Below are 14,272 nucleotides of genomic sequence, written 5' to 3'. Positions count from 1 at the left end.
CATGTTCTATTCCAAATGCAAACAAAAGGAAATGTATTTGAGGGAGAATCATCTCTTCATTGCAGAAGCAAGAGCAACAGTTGAGGTTTTCTTTTTAATAATTTGAATAGAAATCCATCTAAGCCAACATTAAGCCTGTATGTTCATATCTGTCTTTGTAATTATTCCATTAGACACAAGATAGGAAAAGTCTTTTAGTACATAGATAAAGCTTAGGGGAGGTTTAAATCTTTCCGTACCCTATTTAAAATTGTATTTAATTGGATGAAGGATTAAATTCAGGAATAAAGGTATTTTAATCAAATAAATAAAAATAGATATAGATATAGATAGTATTCTATTTTTTACCACATATAATAGCGCCACACACTGTTAGGCTACAACAAAGCTTTTTAAAATACATAATACAATCATTGATATAATTTATTCACTTAAAAGTAGCATGCATGCCATTTAATTTGGTGGAGGAACAAAAACGGCGATCTTGCTCATGTTCGAAGTAATGACTTTCTCTATCTCTGGACTCACGTTCAGAGAGGCTTGTTTCACTTCTGCAGATAATGCCTTCCACACTGATCTCTCCCCGGTTAAGTAACTAAATGAAGGCCTGAGCAAAATCAATGGAACACAAACAAGGTAAGTAACTTTTAAGGTTGACTAACAAATTATATAATTACTCATAACATCTGATAGAACTAGTTAGTTAGGTTCCTTTCAAGTGTTGGTAACTTTCTCTAAAGTGAAATGGGTATCACTTATCCGGATAAGTGATGTCCACGAAAATAAACTTTTCCTAGTTCTTATATAAATCTGAAAAAAGCACATGAGATTTTTGGTCAATAGGAATCAAAATCCTATTGACCAACTTTCCCCTCTCACAATCCAGAAAAAGAAGGCTCCCTTAAGAGTAAAGAGATCATAGTATTGCATATATACCGTGTTGTTGTGATCATAGAAAACCACTCCATTCCTTCACTGCCTGCAATTTTAGAGACTGCAAAAAACTTGGGCACAACAAATAACTGACCAGTGCTCACATGAGTATCCAGGACACATTGACCATTAATACCTACGATCTGAACATGCCCACCACCCTTCACTATGTAGATCACTTCAAATGCCGAGTCTGAGGAGTATCCTGGAGAGTGGAGAGCATTGGAGTCAAGTTTTATATAAGTGGAGCTCAATCCAACTTGTTGTAACAAGGGCAATTTCTCAACTGTTACAACCACAGCACGTCCACCCTTGAAAATATCAACGTCTGGCGTTGCAGCATCAGTGTTGAAGATCATCTCTTTGGTACTCGCCATGCAAGGTTCTGGCATTCTCTTCCCCTCCTTAAGCTTGACAATTAGAACACCATTTTGGCTATTCACGAGCTCATTTGCTTCCTTTTCATTTAAACCCAGTGCTCTTCTAATGAACTCCATTGAAAAGCCTTTGAAGATACCATTAGCTCCAGCTAAGAGGAAATAGGTGAACTCTCCAGAGTGGTAAGCCTTAGAAGTTTCACCTAAGAACACCACAACAAGTTCAGATTCACCATCGTTGAACCACCATGAAACTGCTCCGAGTGGTACAGGTATCACGTCGCCTTTCTTGAGCTTCAACACCTTTTCATCTGAAGATTTTGATAACACCATCCCAACCCTTCCACTACCTGCAAAGTACTTACAATAATTTTTGTAACACCCTCACAAACCCTTTTGCAATGATCCAATAATCGATTTAAACAACAAGCAATAGAAATAGCAATGGTTCAATTGGGTCGGCCTGTCTTCCATGAGGCCCATGTGATGTTCCCCATGCGTGGGTAGAGTCGTCATGGGTAGGAGATCCAGACTCGCTTAATAATGTGATCCATTTTTATAGGGCGGGGAATTTGAAAATATGCTCAGGCCAAGCTTGTGGTCATTGTTTCCTGTTCTTTAGGCACCGTTTAGGGCTTTAAATATTTAGACCTATGATAATTAAAGGACCTGTTTGGCATATCTTTTTATGCGGTCTTTCGGTTGTTTACAAGATAGGAAGACTGATTTTTGGTCTATTCCCATTTGGCTTGGAAGATCTATCCACCAAAAGACAGTGCACCGAAAAGACGCGAGAAGACCATTTTGGGCTGACTTTGGGAAGCTTCAAATGAAGCTTCCCACATCTTTCAAGTTTTAATCTCGCACGGAAAGACGCAGGCAGACGCAGAAAAACACACGTCTACCAAACTATCTTCGGGCTGCTCAAGTCTTATATCAAAAGCTCAATGGATCTTTCGACTGTCAAAGCTACAAGAAGATCTTCTCAAAAAGATGTGCCAAACAGGCCCTAAATTATTCTCATGCATCTGGACTTAGTTTTATTAGGGCCCTACTTGGTTAAATGCTAGAAAGCCCATGTTTGGTAAGGCCTTTTTTTTCTGTTTTTTAAAGGAAACCTGAAGGCAATTCATTGCATCAAATCATCAGAGAGTAATAGTATGTGGGCAACTCTATTACTTGTAATAGAGTGTTCCGAAATGTCCAAAATACCCATGAAATTACTTTTGACAAAAAATATTTATTTTCCAAGTTTTTTCTTCATATGAATCACAGCCCCAACCCCTCCCCATGAAGTTACCTTTGACAAAAATATTTATTTTCCATGGTTTGTCTTCTTATGAATCACAGTCCCAACCCTCCCAACCTCTTTTCTGAAATTTATTTATTTTTGCAAATTTACCCTTTATATCAATAAATCAAAGGTAAAGCTGCAAGTTTAAATTCTCTTTTACTGTTTTACATAATGTTTGTATTATTTTTTTCATAGAAATCATCCTTAATAGTAATTGCATGGATATTTAGGACATTTTCATGGCTCTTATTAGAGGATTGGGTCTATTTGCAACCATGTCGGAAAGTTCAGGGGAGGCGATTGCAATTATTAAACTTTAGGGGAGGTTTCAACAATTTATTGAAAAAGGAAAGAGGGGAGGTGAGAGGTCCCCTCACCATAGAGCTTATAGGTATCTCTTCTTCTTATTTCTTAGACATGTGCATTTTAAAATTAAATCATTAAAAATATAACAAGGCAAAAGTAAAATTTCATGGGTCTTAATTGTTTCTCATAAAATCCATATTTACTTTTTAATAAAACAACTAGCGGGGACCTGTGCAATGCACGGGATTTATTAAGTGAAAGTTAAATAATAGAAAGGGTCATTTACTAAAATACCTCTTACAGTTTCATGGATTTACTAAAATCTTCCCTATAATTAGCATTTTACTAAAACACCACTTATAATTTGCAATGGATTTAATCAATCTTTCATTAGATGACAGTGGAAAATGATAGTGTTGACCCTAATGTTCATTTAAATAAATTTAATCAAAAGAAAATAAAAATGAAAATACCATTTTTACCCTTAATAAGACATGGGCAACCACTCTATTGGCTATATTTGGTCAATTTCGTTTTCTATACAAAAAAAGTGTTAAGGGTATTTTTGGAATAAAAAATCATGGGTCTAATGGCAAAACAAACACTCCTTAATGAAATGTTGATTAAGTAAATAAGTTGTAAAATATATGGAATGTTTTAGTAAAATGAAAACTATAAGGTAGGTTTAAGTAAATATGTAAAACTATAAGGTGTGTAGGAATGGCAACGGGGTGGGGATCATATTCCCTGTCCCCGACCCTGATTTTGAAATTAACTCACATCCCCAATCCCCGATGGGGATGGGTTCCCCATGGGGACCCAAATCCCCAAAATGTTTTTAGATAATAGTATTTTTTTAATAAATTTATTTAAAATAAATAAAAATTTTAAATTATAAATAATGTTTTAAATATGTTTTGATATATATATATATATATATATGTATATAATAAAATAGTATATTTAATATAAATAACATTTAATATATATATATAATCGGGGTCGGGTTGGGGCGTGCCGGGGACCTCAATCCCCATCCCCGACCCCGACTGGGGATTCCTATTAATCCCCGTCCCCATCCCCGCCCCACCAAAACAATCCCCATCCCTGACCCCATCGGGTCGGAGAAGTCGGGTCCCTATCGGGGATGGGGAAAATTGCCATCCCTAAAGGTGTGCTCTAGTAAATGACCCTAATAGAAACACATAAGAATATACAATTGTTTTATATTTTCAACTTTTTAAATAATTAATAATTATTCATATTTTATATACTACTTTTAATAAATTTTTTATAATACAAAAATAACAATAATTAATTTCAGTTAGGTTTATTCATCAAACTGATGAAATCGACCAACCCAATAAACTCAACTTGAGTTGCTTGAGTTGCTTGGTTTATTCATCAAACTGATGAACCGAACCAACTCATGAACACTCATAATTTCAGCTAAATTAATAGTCTCATCTCTAATAAATAAGAATAGTTTAATCTCCAATATTTATTGTAAATTTATAGCAAAAATACATAATTATTGAAAATATATTGAGAATAAAAAAATACAATAGTTGCAATAATTATAAAAATACAATAAGTACTAAAAATATATTAATTTAGTCAATAAATAGTATAATCTTGAATAAAAATTAATCAATAAGTTATAACCAAAAAAAAAAAACAAATACAATAAGCATAGTAAATTAAATTTAAAAATTTCAATAATAGTAGTTTAATCTCCAATAATTATTAAAAGTTTTCTGTTAAATAGCAAAACAAAATAAATTTATACATAATCATTAAAAATACATTTATCACAGAAAACAACAAATAATCACTGAAATACAATAAATATTAATTTTAGTATATATAATTTTATAATAAATACAGATTAAGAAATTAAAATTATTATAAATAAATAATATCTTTTGAAAGTTATTTTCTCAAATTATTACTTGATATAAGTGAAATTAGTTATTTACAATATTATGTAAAAATATTAAATTATTATCTGTTTCAATATTATGTTGTAATGATGTTTCTAGTTTTCAGGATATTTTTTTAATTTATTACATAATTTCTTTGTTTTAACTATTTAAAAACTAGTTATGTGAAATATTTTGTTATTTAAAATATTTATTTATTTAAATACTTAAATAATATGTAAAACATTTAAATTTTAAAATATGAATTATTTATTGAATTTAGTTATACATAAAATCATAATTTATACTATTATTACATAATTTCATTATTAATTTTAATATATTAAATTATTATTAATTAAAATATTATTTTATAAATATTTTTTTACTTTGAAGAAATTTTTTAAATTTATTACATAATTTCGTTATTTTAACTATTCAAAATCTAGTTATGATAAATATTTAATTATTAAAATATTTAAATAATCTATAAAATATTTAAAATATTTTGCTATTTGAATTTTATTTATTTAAAGCTATTACATATTATTAAATATTTAAAAAAATTAAATTGATAGTCCTGAAAAACATAATTTAAATTGTTAGTACATAATTTCGTGATATATTTTGTAAAAATATAAAATTATTTTTTGTGTTTTTAATAAATATTTTAAATTTATTATATAATTTTGTTAAAATATTTAAATAATTCTTAAATTATTTTAATCTAAACTTTCTTTAGATAGATATAGATAAAAAGTGGGGGAGAGGATAAATGGGAATTAGAGATAATTTAGGAGAGAAATTCTCTACTAAATTAGAGATAAATTTGGAGATAAATAGGAATTAGAGGTAATTTATAAGATAAATATGAATTAGAGATAATTTTGGAGAAAGTAGGGGATAGTGGGAGAGATAGTTTAGGAGAAATTTTAGGAGAAGAGATTATTTAGGTTATTAGGAAAGTGCATCTCATTGGTTGTCTTGAAAACGACATGGAATAAAAAAATAAAAAATTCAAAAAAAGGAGAAATGTGCATATTTATATTTATACTCTTCTCGAACTAAGCCTAAATATCTCTTAAACCCTTTTGGTTCTCTCTAATAGAATAGGGAGTGTAAATTCGTTGAATTGGGTTAAGGGCCAAAACATGAACCCTAGCTTGGACCCAAATTTTCTAAAGAAATCATTTCTCCTTTCCATGGTATACCATGTTTTTCTCTTTTCTTTATTAAATTAGTGTATATTTGTTTCATGAATTGTTCGAATTAAATAATAAAATGCAAAGAAATCATTTAATATGAGCTTTTGGTTATTTTCATCATTTGAATTTGAAATTGTTTTTTTTTTTACTCGGTTATTAATCTCATGCTAAGCATATCTTTTGGCTTTATAGGGTTACACAACGGGGGGCCTTAAACCACAAAGAACCTATCAATTAAGCCACCATCAATTGGTTCTCATGCTAAGTAGTTGATTTATGTACTTCTAATAATATTGAAGTTATATATAAAGGTATACTTTATAATTAAAAAGAAAATAATTATCTTTTCTACTATTTTATAAAATTTTTAGTAAATCACCATTACTTCATTTTTCTTTAAAAAATGTATTTTAAAACAGCAGCTCGATATAAAGAAAGAGAAACTTACCTTGAATAACATAACCCGCCTTGGATGAATCAGAATTGTGAGGTAAAGCTAGGCCTAAAGGCTTAAGGACAAGCTTCCCACCACTGATCTTGGCTTCTTGAAGAATCGGATACAGGGAACTTGACCAGCTGTAGTAACATCCACCCTCCCCTTCAAAGATTTTCTGAGCCACCTTGGGTGATAAAGCATAATCCATGGATGCCTTGTTTCCTTCTGTTTACTTCAACTATCTGTAAGAAGGCTGACATGCCCAAAAAGCTTTTTATAACAGAAGCTGGTAATAACGATAAAATTGGCTAGTGGAAGAGTATTTCCTTTCTTTAGCTTGTACTTGATTTAAAACAAAGCATACAAAAAATATAAGAAAACCTTTACAAAGGAAAGAACGAGGAAAGAGGATTGAGGGAGATGGCATTGGTTGGCATTTTTATAGACGAAGTAATTAATAACTGAATTTGAAACAACGATGACATGACATATATATCAGAAGTGAATGACTAACTGCTTGTATTATCAAAACATTTTGGTCTCTTTTCTGGATTATCCGATAACCATGTCTCATCCATTCTAATTTTAGCAATGCCTTTTAACAACCCACATTTGCAATGAACCTACGATAGTGTCGTGTCGTAGCGAAAGTGAACTCGTATACCATTAGATGTGGAAGAATACTAACCACATACAGATTCAAAGTTTTAGAGGTGAGCAAAAAGATGGTTTTGCAATGGAAACTTCTACACGTAACGGGTTGCGCCAATTTATGGTGTAACCTATCGACCGAAGAATAACCTCAATGATTTAGGGCCAGGGGGTGTAAGTTGATCGGGTCGAGACCGGTTAGGTCGGATTGAGGTATCCTGACCTAATCCAAGCTGTTGAACCTACAATCATAACCATAGCCCAACCCTAAAATTCTGGGTTACGTTGGGATTGGTCTATTTTCATTATTTCCTTTTCGTTAAATATTCTTATTGTATATATTCAAGGGTTTAGGTTAATTTAGTTTTAGCATTATTATGTGTAAAAGAAAATATTTATCAAGTTTTAGAAAAAATTTGTTTTAAATTCAAATTTTTTTATATACAATATATTAAATAGGTAAAGACATACATATATACATAAATACATGTTTATATAATGTTTATACATACAAATACGATGTTAAACCAATTTGGGATTTGGTCAAATTGGTCAATGCCTCAACCCTAATCCAACGCAAAGTTAAGTCGGGTTCAGACATTTCAACCAAGGTTTTTAACATAGACCCAAAGAACGAACCGGTTAGGGTCCGGTTTCGGGCCGAATGGTTAGCCCACTCTGACAAAGAAATAAAATAATTTAAAAAAAAATTAGAAAATAAAAAGGGTCAAAACTGTTCGAACGGTTAACCTCCTAGGTCAGAAATTTGCTTACCAAAATCAACGGTTTTTGGAAAAAAAAATCTAGTTTTGGAAAAACAGAACCGGTCACCTGACCGGTTCCCGATTTTTCCGGTATGACCGTTTGGCCCAATCCGGTTTCGAAAACCATGCTTTCAACCCTAATCCTAACACAAACTTCATCCCAAGGTAAAGCTGCAACTTTAAATTCTTTTTTTTTTGTTTTTCATAATGTTAGCATTTTTTTTCCATAGAAACCATCTGTAATAGTAACTGCATGGGTACTTTGGGTATTTTTGTGGCTATTGTTAAATGGTTGGTTCTATTTGCAACCATATCAGAAAGTTCAGGAGAGGTGATTGCAGTTATTAAATTTCAGGAGGGGTCCTCTCACCACAGAGCTCACACATATCTCCTCCTCCTCTTCTTTCTTAGACATGTGCATATTTCTTTTTAAATTAAAAGGTAAATTACAAAGACCCCATGTACTATGGGGTTTGTGACAAAGACCCCCCTGTACTATGACCATGAGACAAAGACCCCCCTTGACCATTAAGTCAGATGATGGAATGCGTTAAATTACCGAAATACTCCACTAAACTTTTTCTATTTTCTGTTTTTTGCCTTTTTTCTCTTAAAACCTATTTAATCTATTGTTTTCCCTTTCTTCTCTTCTTTTCCCCTCCCTCACTGTCCTCTCTTATTCTTTCTCTCTCCCAACTCTCTGAAATGAAAGGACGGAGGAAACCCATTTCTCATCTTCCCTTTCTTCTCTTATCCGTCTTCAATCCCGTCTCTATAGCCATCGCCAACAATGTCGTGATCATGGGAAACTACAATGCTTGATAGCCCAACAACGGATGTCTGCCCATATCTCCGTCTTCTCCATCTTCCATCTTTTCCTCATCGTCATCATTGACTTCTTCTGCTTCCATGGCAACCAACAAAGGGAGAAAAAAAAGGATGGAAGGACTTGTAGTTGATAGAGTCAGAGACTCTCCTCCTGCAGCACTTGCGGAGCTGAAGCCGCCTCCCCTGCAACACTTGCGGAGATGGAGTCGGCGTCATGTCCCGACCGGAAGACCTTGTCACTACTGCTAATCCTTCCTTTGCCATCGACGGGTCCTGCAATAATGGTAGCCACCAACCTGATCTCAGGATCTTGTTTTCTCCATCACATGACAAGGATAGATTCATCAAAGAACATATCCTTACTTAGCTGCTTATTTTTTCTGCAACTAAAACTAATTTCTCCAATTCCACCACCATGGGTTTCACTTCTTGAGGAGCTTCTCCTCCAATAGCAGCAAGGCAGAGCTCCTCTACCTTGGCCCAGATACAGGACTTAGAATAGTCTCCTACTACCTTCCTATCAGCATGCTCAAGCTATCTCTATGTGTACCTATAATGCTTTGGCCTAGCCCGTTTCATGTACTCCCCGATAGAAATTGGCTATGTCCAGAGGCTCCACAAGGCGTCGGAACATCATCCCCATCTCAACCCAATCTGGCTTAACCTCAAAGTCATCAGGCAGTTCATACATCTTTAGCATCTCAATAATCCCATCCCACATCCTTGCTTCCTTATCTACCTCACATTTGGATCGACAATTGTTTAGCTTCCTGAGAGCTATTTTGATTTTGCCACATTTAGCCTCGATCTTCTGCTACTTTTCTAGTTTCTGCTTCTTCGACTCTCCTGTTGTGCAGAGGCACAACCTTGTCTTCATGCTATGGAATGCGGCATAAGCATAGAGAACATCACCTAGAAATTCTTGTAATGTCTAATTGAAGTAGTAAGAAGAAGCAAGAGTTGAACTTACCAACCTAAGATCATTCAGAACTGTGTCAGCATTTGTTGAAGAAATTGGAGGATCTAGATTGATCAATTGTGGCTGATTCTAAATCTCATTCCAATTCTAGGGCTAGGGCTAGGACTTCTAGTAGATTGTTAGATCTCAATTCGACATTTGCCGCTCTCAGTGCAAATCCCTACCTCCAGAACTTTCATCGTAACAGTTATGGCGCTCCTGGAATGTCCAAAACCTATCATGCTACAATTTCATGGGGGCGGAAGTTGCCTATCCAGATGCATTTGAGGACGGGTTGAAAGTTTTGAACTAGGGAAGCAAGCAAATGGAGAGAGAGAGAGTGAGATCGATATCTGAAGAAAGCAATAATGGAGAGAGAGATTGGGATTGAATTAAATGGGTTCAATCCCGATGTTGTTAAGGGGAAGGGCAAGAAGAGAGATTGGGGGAGAGAGATAGGAGAGAGAGGGAGAGAGAGAAAAGCGAAGGAACGGAAGGGTAGTATCGGAAGGTTGGGGATGGTGAACAGTGTTTTTCTTGTTTAGTTATTACAAGGGTAGTGTGGGGATTAAAAAATATTGTAACAGCATTTTTGAACGGAAGGCTAATGGAAGGGGGTCTTTGTCTCACGGTCATAGTATAGGGGGGGTCTTTGTTGCAAAACAAAGTATAGGGGGGTCTTTGTCACAGACCCCATAGTACAGGGGGATCTTTGTAATTTACCCTAAATTAAATCATTAAAAATATAATAGGAAAAATTAAAACTCTCGTGCAAGGTTTAAAATTTTGATACGATACACACGATACAGGGCGTATCGTATTGTATCTTTGAAAAATTGATATATGTAACATGGAAATTGGACGTTTTGTCTTTTTTCATGCATATCAGACCCATATCGGGGCATATCGGTAGCGTATCGATGAAAAATATATGGCCAAAAACTAAAAAAAAAATAAAGGGGGAAAATAACTTCTTTTCACCTCCAAACTTCATTCCTAGAGTACTATATTTGCAAAACTTTGCAAGAAACAAGTGTGAATCGTTAATTTTTTAAGATTTTTGAAATTTTGAAAAAATATGGCAAAAATAGGTACAAATTTTCAATCTTTTATAATATCTTGTGATTTCTTTTTTTTCTTGAATGTTTAAATTTATTTTGATCTACATTTCTTACATTCAAAATCACATTCTTTTTTGTGTTATCAGTAGATTTATGGAAATTTCATGAACATATTTGGGGAAAATATAAATTAACAAAAAATTTGAAAATGTAATTTTTTGTCTACCTATAAATACTAAATATGTTTTAGATCTATGGATTTATCTATCATGTCCATAGAGCAATAGAAATTTCTTCTTTAATCTTTCTTTGATTTTTTATATTTTTAGAATAAAAATATAGAAAAAAATTAATTATATTTTATCATTTGATCACAAAAATTGAATATATTATAATTCTATGGATGATCTATCATATCCACAGACCAATTGAAATTTCTTCTTTAATAATTATTTTTTTATTTTTTATATTTTTAGAATTAAAAAATAAATAAATAAATAATTATATTTTATTATTTGATTACAATGATTGAATATATTATAATTCTATAGATGATCTATCATATGCACAAAACAATTTAAATTTCTTCTTTAATAACTATTTATTTTAATATATTATATAATGTTTATTTATTTTTTATAATTTATGGAAATGAACAATAAATAATAATTATTTAATATTTAAATAATTATTAATTATATTTCACATAGAAGTTGTGCCCATGCATGTATTATGGTTGGATAGGAGAGTTGGGTTTTTCTCATCCCATAAAACATTAAAACTTAAGAATTATAATTTCTAAATTATAGTTAAGCATAGGATTTTTAATGAAATTATAACTAATTATAATATATTTCTTCATAAAACCATTAAAATATATTAATTTAATGTATATACACCTCATTAAGGTCTTATATTTAGTGTTGTTGATGTATTTTTATGATTTATTAAAGTATTTATAGTGTTTCCGAGCATATCTAAGGCATATCCCAATACGTCTCTTAAAATCATCTTTCCGATACACTTGGCTTTTCCGATACTTTGAACCTTGCTCTCATGGGTCTTAATAGTTTCTCATAAAATCCATATGTACTTTTTAATAAAACCATTCTTAAATCCCTCTTTCTCTCTCTCTCTCTCACACACACACACATGGGCACACACACATACACACACACACACCACCCCTTAATAGTCAATGTTTGCAACATCTCCTCTGACTTAATTAGTTTGGGTAGAGTACAAATACAAATATGTGCATGCTTGTATTTATACTCTTCCTAAACTAAGCCTAAATTTCTATAATTAAAACCTTTTGCTTCTCTTTAATAAAATAGGGGATGTAAATTTGTTGAATTGGGTTAAGGACCAACCTAAATATGAACCCTAGCTTGGATACAAATTAATGTCAAAACCCAAATTTTCTTACCAGTACATGAGGTACCAATCTTGTTATATAAATGTTTAAAGAAACCATTGCTCCTTTCCATGGTATATCATGTTTTTCTCTCTTTTTTTTATTAACTTAATGTATATTTATTTCATGAATTGTTCAAATTAAATAATAAAATGCAAAGAAATCATTTAATATGAGCTTTTGGTTATTTTCATCAATTTAATTTGAAATATTTTTTTAACTTTTTTATTAATTAATTAAAGGAAGGAAAAATCATCATATGGATGGCCGAACCATGCAGGATGGTAGGGTGAAATTTCAAAATTTTCTTTTTACCCTTCCGGGAATCGTATTTCCCGTTTTAGAAAAATCGTATTTTTCAAGGATCATTCCTACACCGAAATCAGACCAGATCCCAAACCAAAAGAAAGGGAGAAAAATACCTGATACGGAATCCACACGTGTAGTTCCCAAAGTGGTAGTTCACGCCCAAAGAGGGTACCAAAACCATCTTCCACTGAAGATGGCATAACTTGAATTGAAGTCGGTTCAGCAACACAGTCCTTCAGCAAGAACTATAATCCTATAGCTTGGGTCGAGCAAGGGATGTGAAAACGAATTGAATTTGATTTTTCTTGCAAAAGTCAGAGACCAAAACTGATCAAGATAAATCAACAAGTGGAGAACGAATTAAGGTTTGGGCGACAAGAGCAGAAGGAGAGAACTGAGAGCAGATAAGAGTGATTTGAGTAGTTCACCATTCAACAACTTCAACTACAAATTAAAAAGAATAATTTTTAAAATTAGTATTTTATGAACAATTGAATAAATAATTTATCAAATCTACACATATACCAAAAATCAATTTTTAATTATAGGAAATTTATACAAATAAAATTATTATTAATAGAATAATTATTTTAATACTTAAAATTTATAAATTTGCACATAATATGCATATTTAAATTTTAATAAATTATTAATTAATATTTTAATTTGCATAAATAATAATGTTATACTATTTTAAAAAAATAAAAATATTATTTACAAAATATTTGAGAATATAACATAAATTGAATTGGTCAAGTCCACTAATCTACATTTATATAAAAATAAAATAGTTTTGTATTTTAGAAATTTTATAAAATAAAAATATTAATAATGGAATAATTATTTTAGTAATTAAAATTTATGAATTTTCATATGATATATATCTTCAAAATTTTAATAGGTTTGATATATTTTAAGTTAAGATTATATATTTTTTATAAACTATTAATTAATACTTTACTTTACATTTTATAATAACATATTTATTTTTTAAAAATGAAAATAACATATTTGTTTTTTGTAATAATATATTTATTTAAGAATTAATTTTTTTTGTTGATTTTTTGTTAATGTTAAAAGTTAAAAATAGTAAAATAGAAATATTGATTTAGATTCAAATAGAATAGTTAGATATGTTTTGTGCCTTGGACTTTAATAGAAAGTAAAATAATGATGTATTTGTGCATGTATTAATTTCTAAAAGAATCTATATAATATGTCTTAGATTCTTGGTTGATGCACTATCATTAAAATTGCATAATATATATGCTTCTCACTATATTAGTTGTTCATTTCCCTAGTGTATCCAAACATTTCCATATTTTTTTATCTGTATCCATGTGCTTTTTAAGAAAACCCATATTCGTATCCATATCCAACTTGTCCGATACGATACCCGATACCAATACTTTGATCCTTAGTCTTGAAGGGCCATATGAGGAGAATTTTACCCCGAGGGTCCAATAGAGATGGACTCTATCAATTTCTCGAAACAGTTCAACACAAGACAAACAACTCAGAAGCTCTTGTAGGCGAGAAAGCTTACTTAGAAGAATGGCATCAATGGATTGGTCATGTATCTCTAAAAGTTGTTAAAAATATTATTTCTAAATTTGGTTTGCCATATTCAGGATCTCTTAGTTACCTTTTTGTGTGAGGCGTGTCAAATGAGTAAAGCCCATCATTTAAGTTTACCTTCATCTGATACAAAATTTTCTTCTCTACTTGAGTTAGTTTTCTATGGGGACCTGCCCTAACTTTGTCTAATAAAAGATATAATTTTTATGTTTTATTCATGGATGCATACTCAA

General features: G+C 31.6%; 1 protein-coding gene across 1 annotated transcript; it reads right to left on the bottom strand.

Moving 5' to 3' along the window:
• Nucleotides 1-272: 272 nt before the first annotated feature.
• Nucleotides 273-6,939, bottom strand: LOC104606957 (cocosin 1-like). The gene is made up of 3 exons (XM_010272415.3): nt 6,486-6,939; nt 937-1,660; nt 273-607 (listed from the first exon to the last, which is right to left on the bottom strand). Exons 1-3 carry the CDS (start codon nt 6,679-6,681, stop codon nt 454-456), a joined length of 1,074 nt encoding a protein of 357 aa, XP_010270717.1. The 5' UTR covers nt 6,682-6,939; the 3' UTR covers nt 273-453.
• Nucleotides 6,940-14,272: the final 7,333 nt, after the last annotated feature.

Source organism: Nelumbo nucifera, chromosome 4 (genome assembly GCF_055504915.1).
Source record: "Nelumbo nucifera cultivar China Antique chromosome 4, China Antique-T2T, whole genome shotgun sequence".
In the NCBI taxonomy this organism is placed as follows: Eukaryota; Viridiplantae; Streptophyta; class Magnoliopsida; order Proteales; family Nelumbonaceae; genus Nelumbo; species Nelumbo nucifera.
This window is presented reverse-complemented; position numbering and strand designations above follow the sequence as displayed.

What these genes read in the sequence shown, in the direction of transcription:
- LOC104606957 (XM_010272415.3), bottom strand. Translation starts at nt 6,681, where the DNA reads ATGGATTATGCTTTATCACCCAAGGTGGCTCAGAAAATCTTTGAAGGG. An exon ending in GGCGGGTTATGTTATTCAAG is followed by an intron (nt 1,661 to 6,485) that starts GTAAGTTTCTCT and finishes AGTACTTTGCAG; the next exon opens with GTAGTGGAAGGGTTGGGATG. An exon ending in TCTATGATCACAACAACACG is followed by an intron (nt 608 to 936) that starts GTATATATGCAA and finishes GATTTTGCTCAG; the next exon opens with GCCTTCATTTAGTTACTTAA.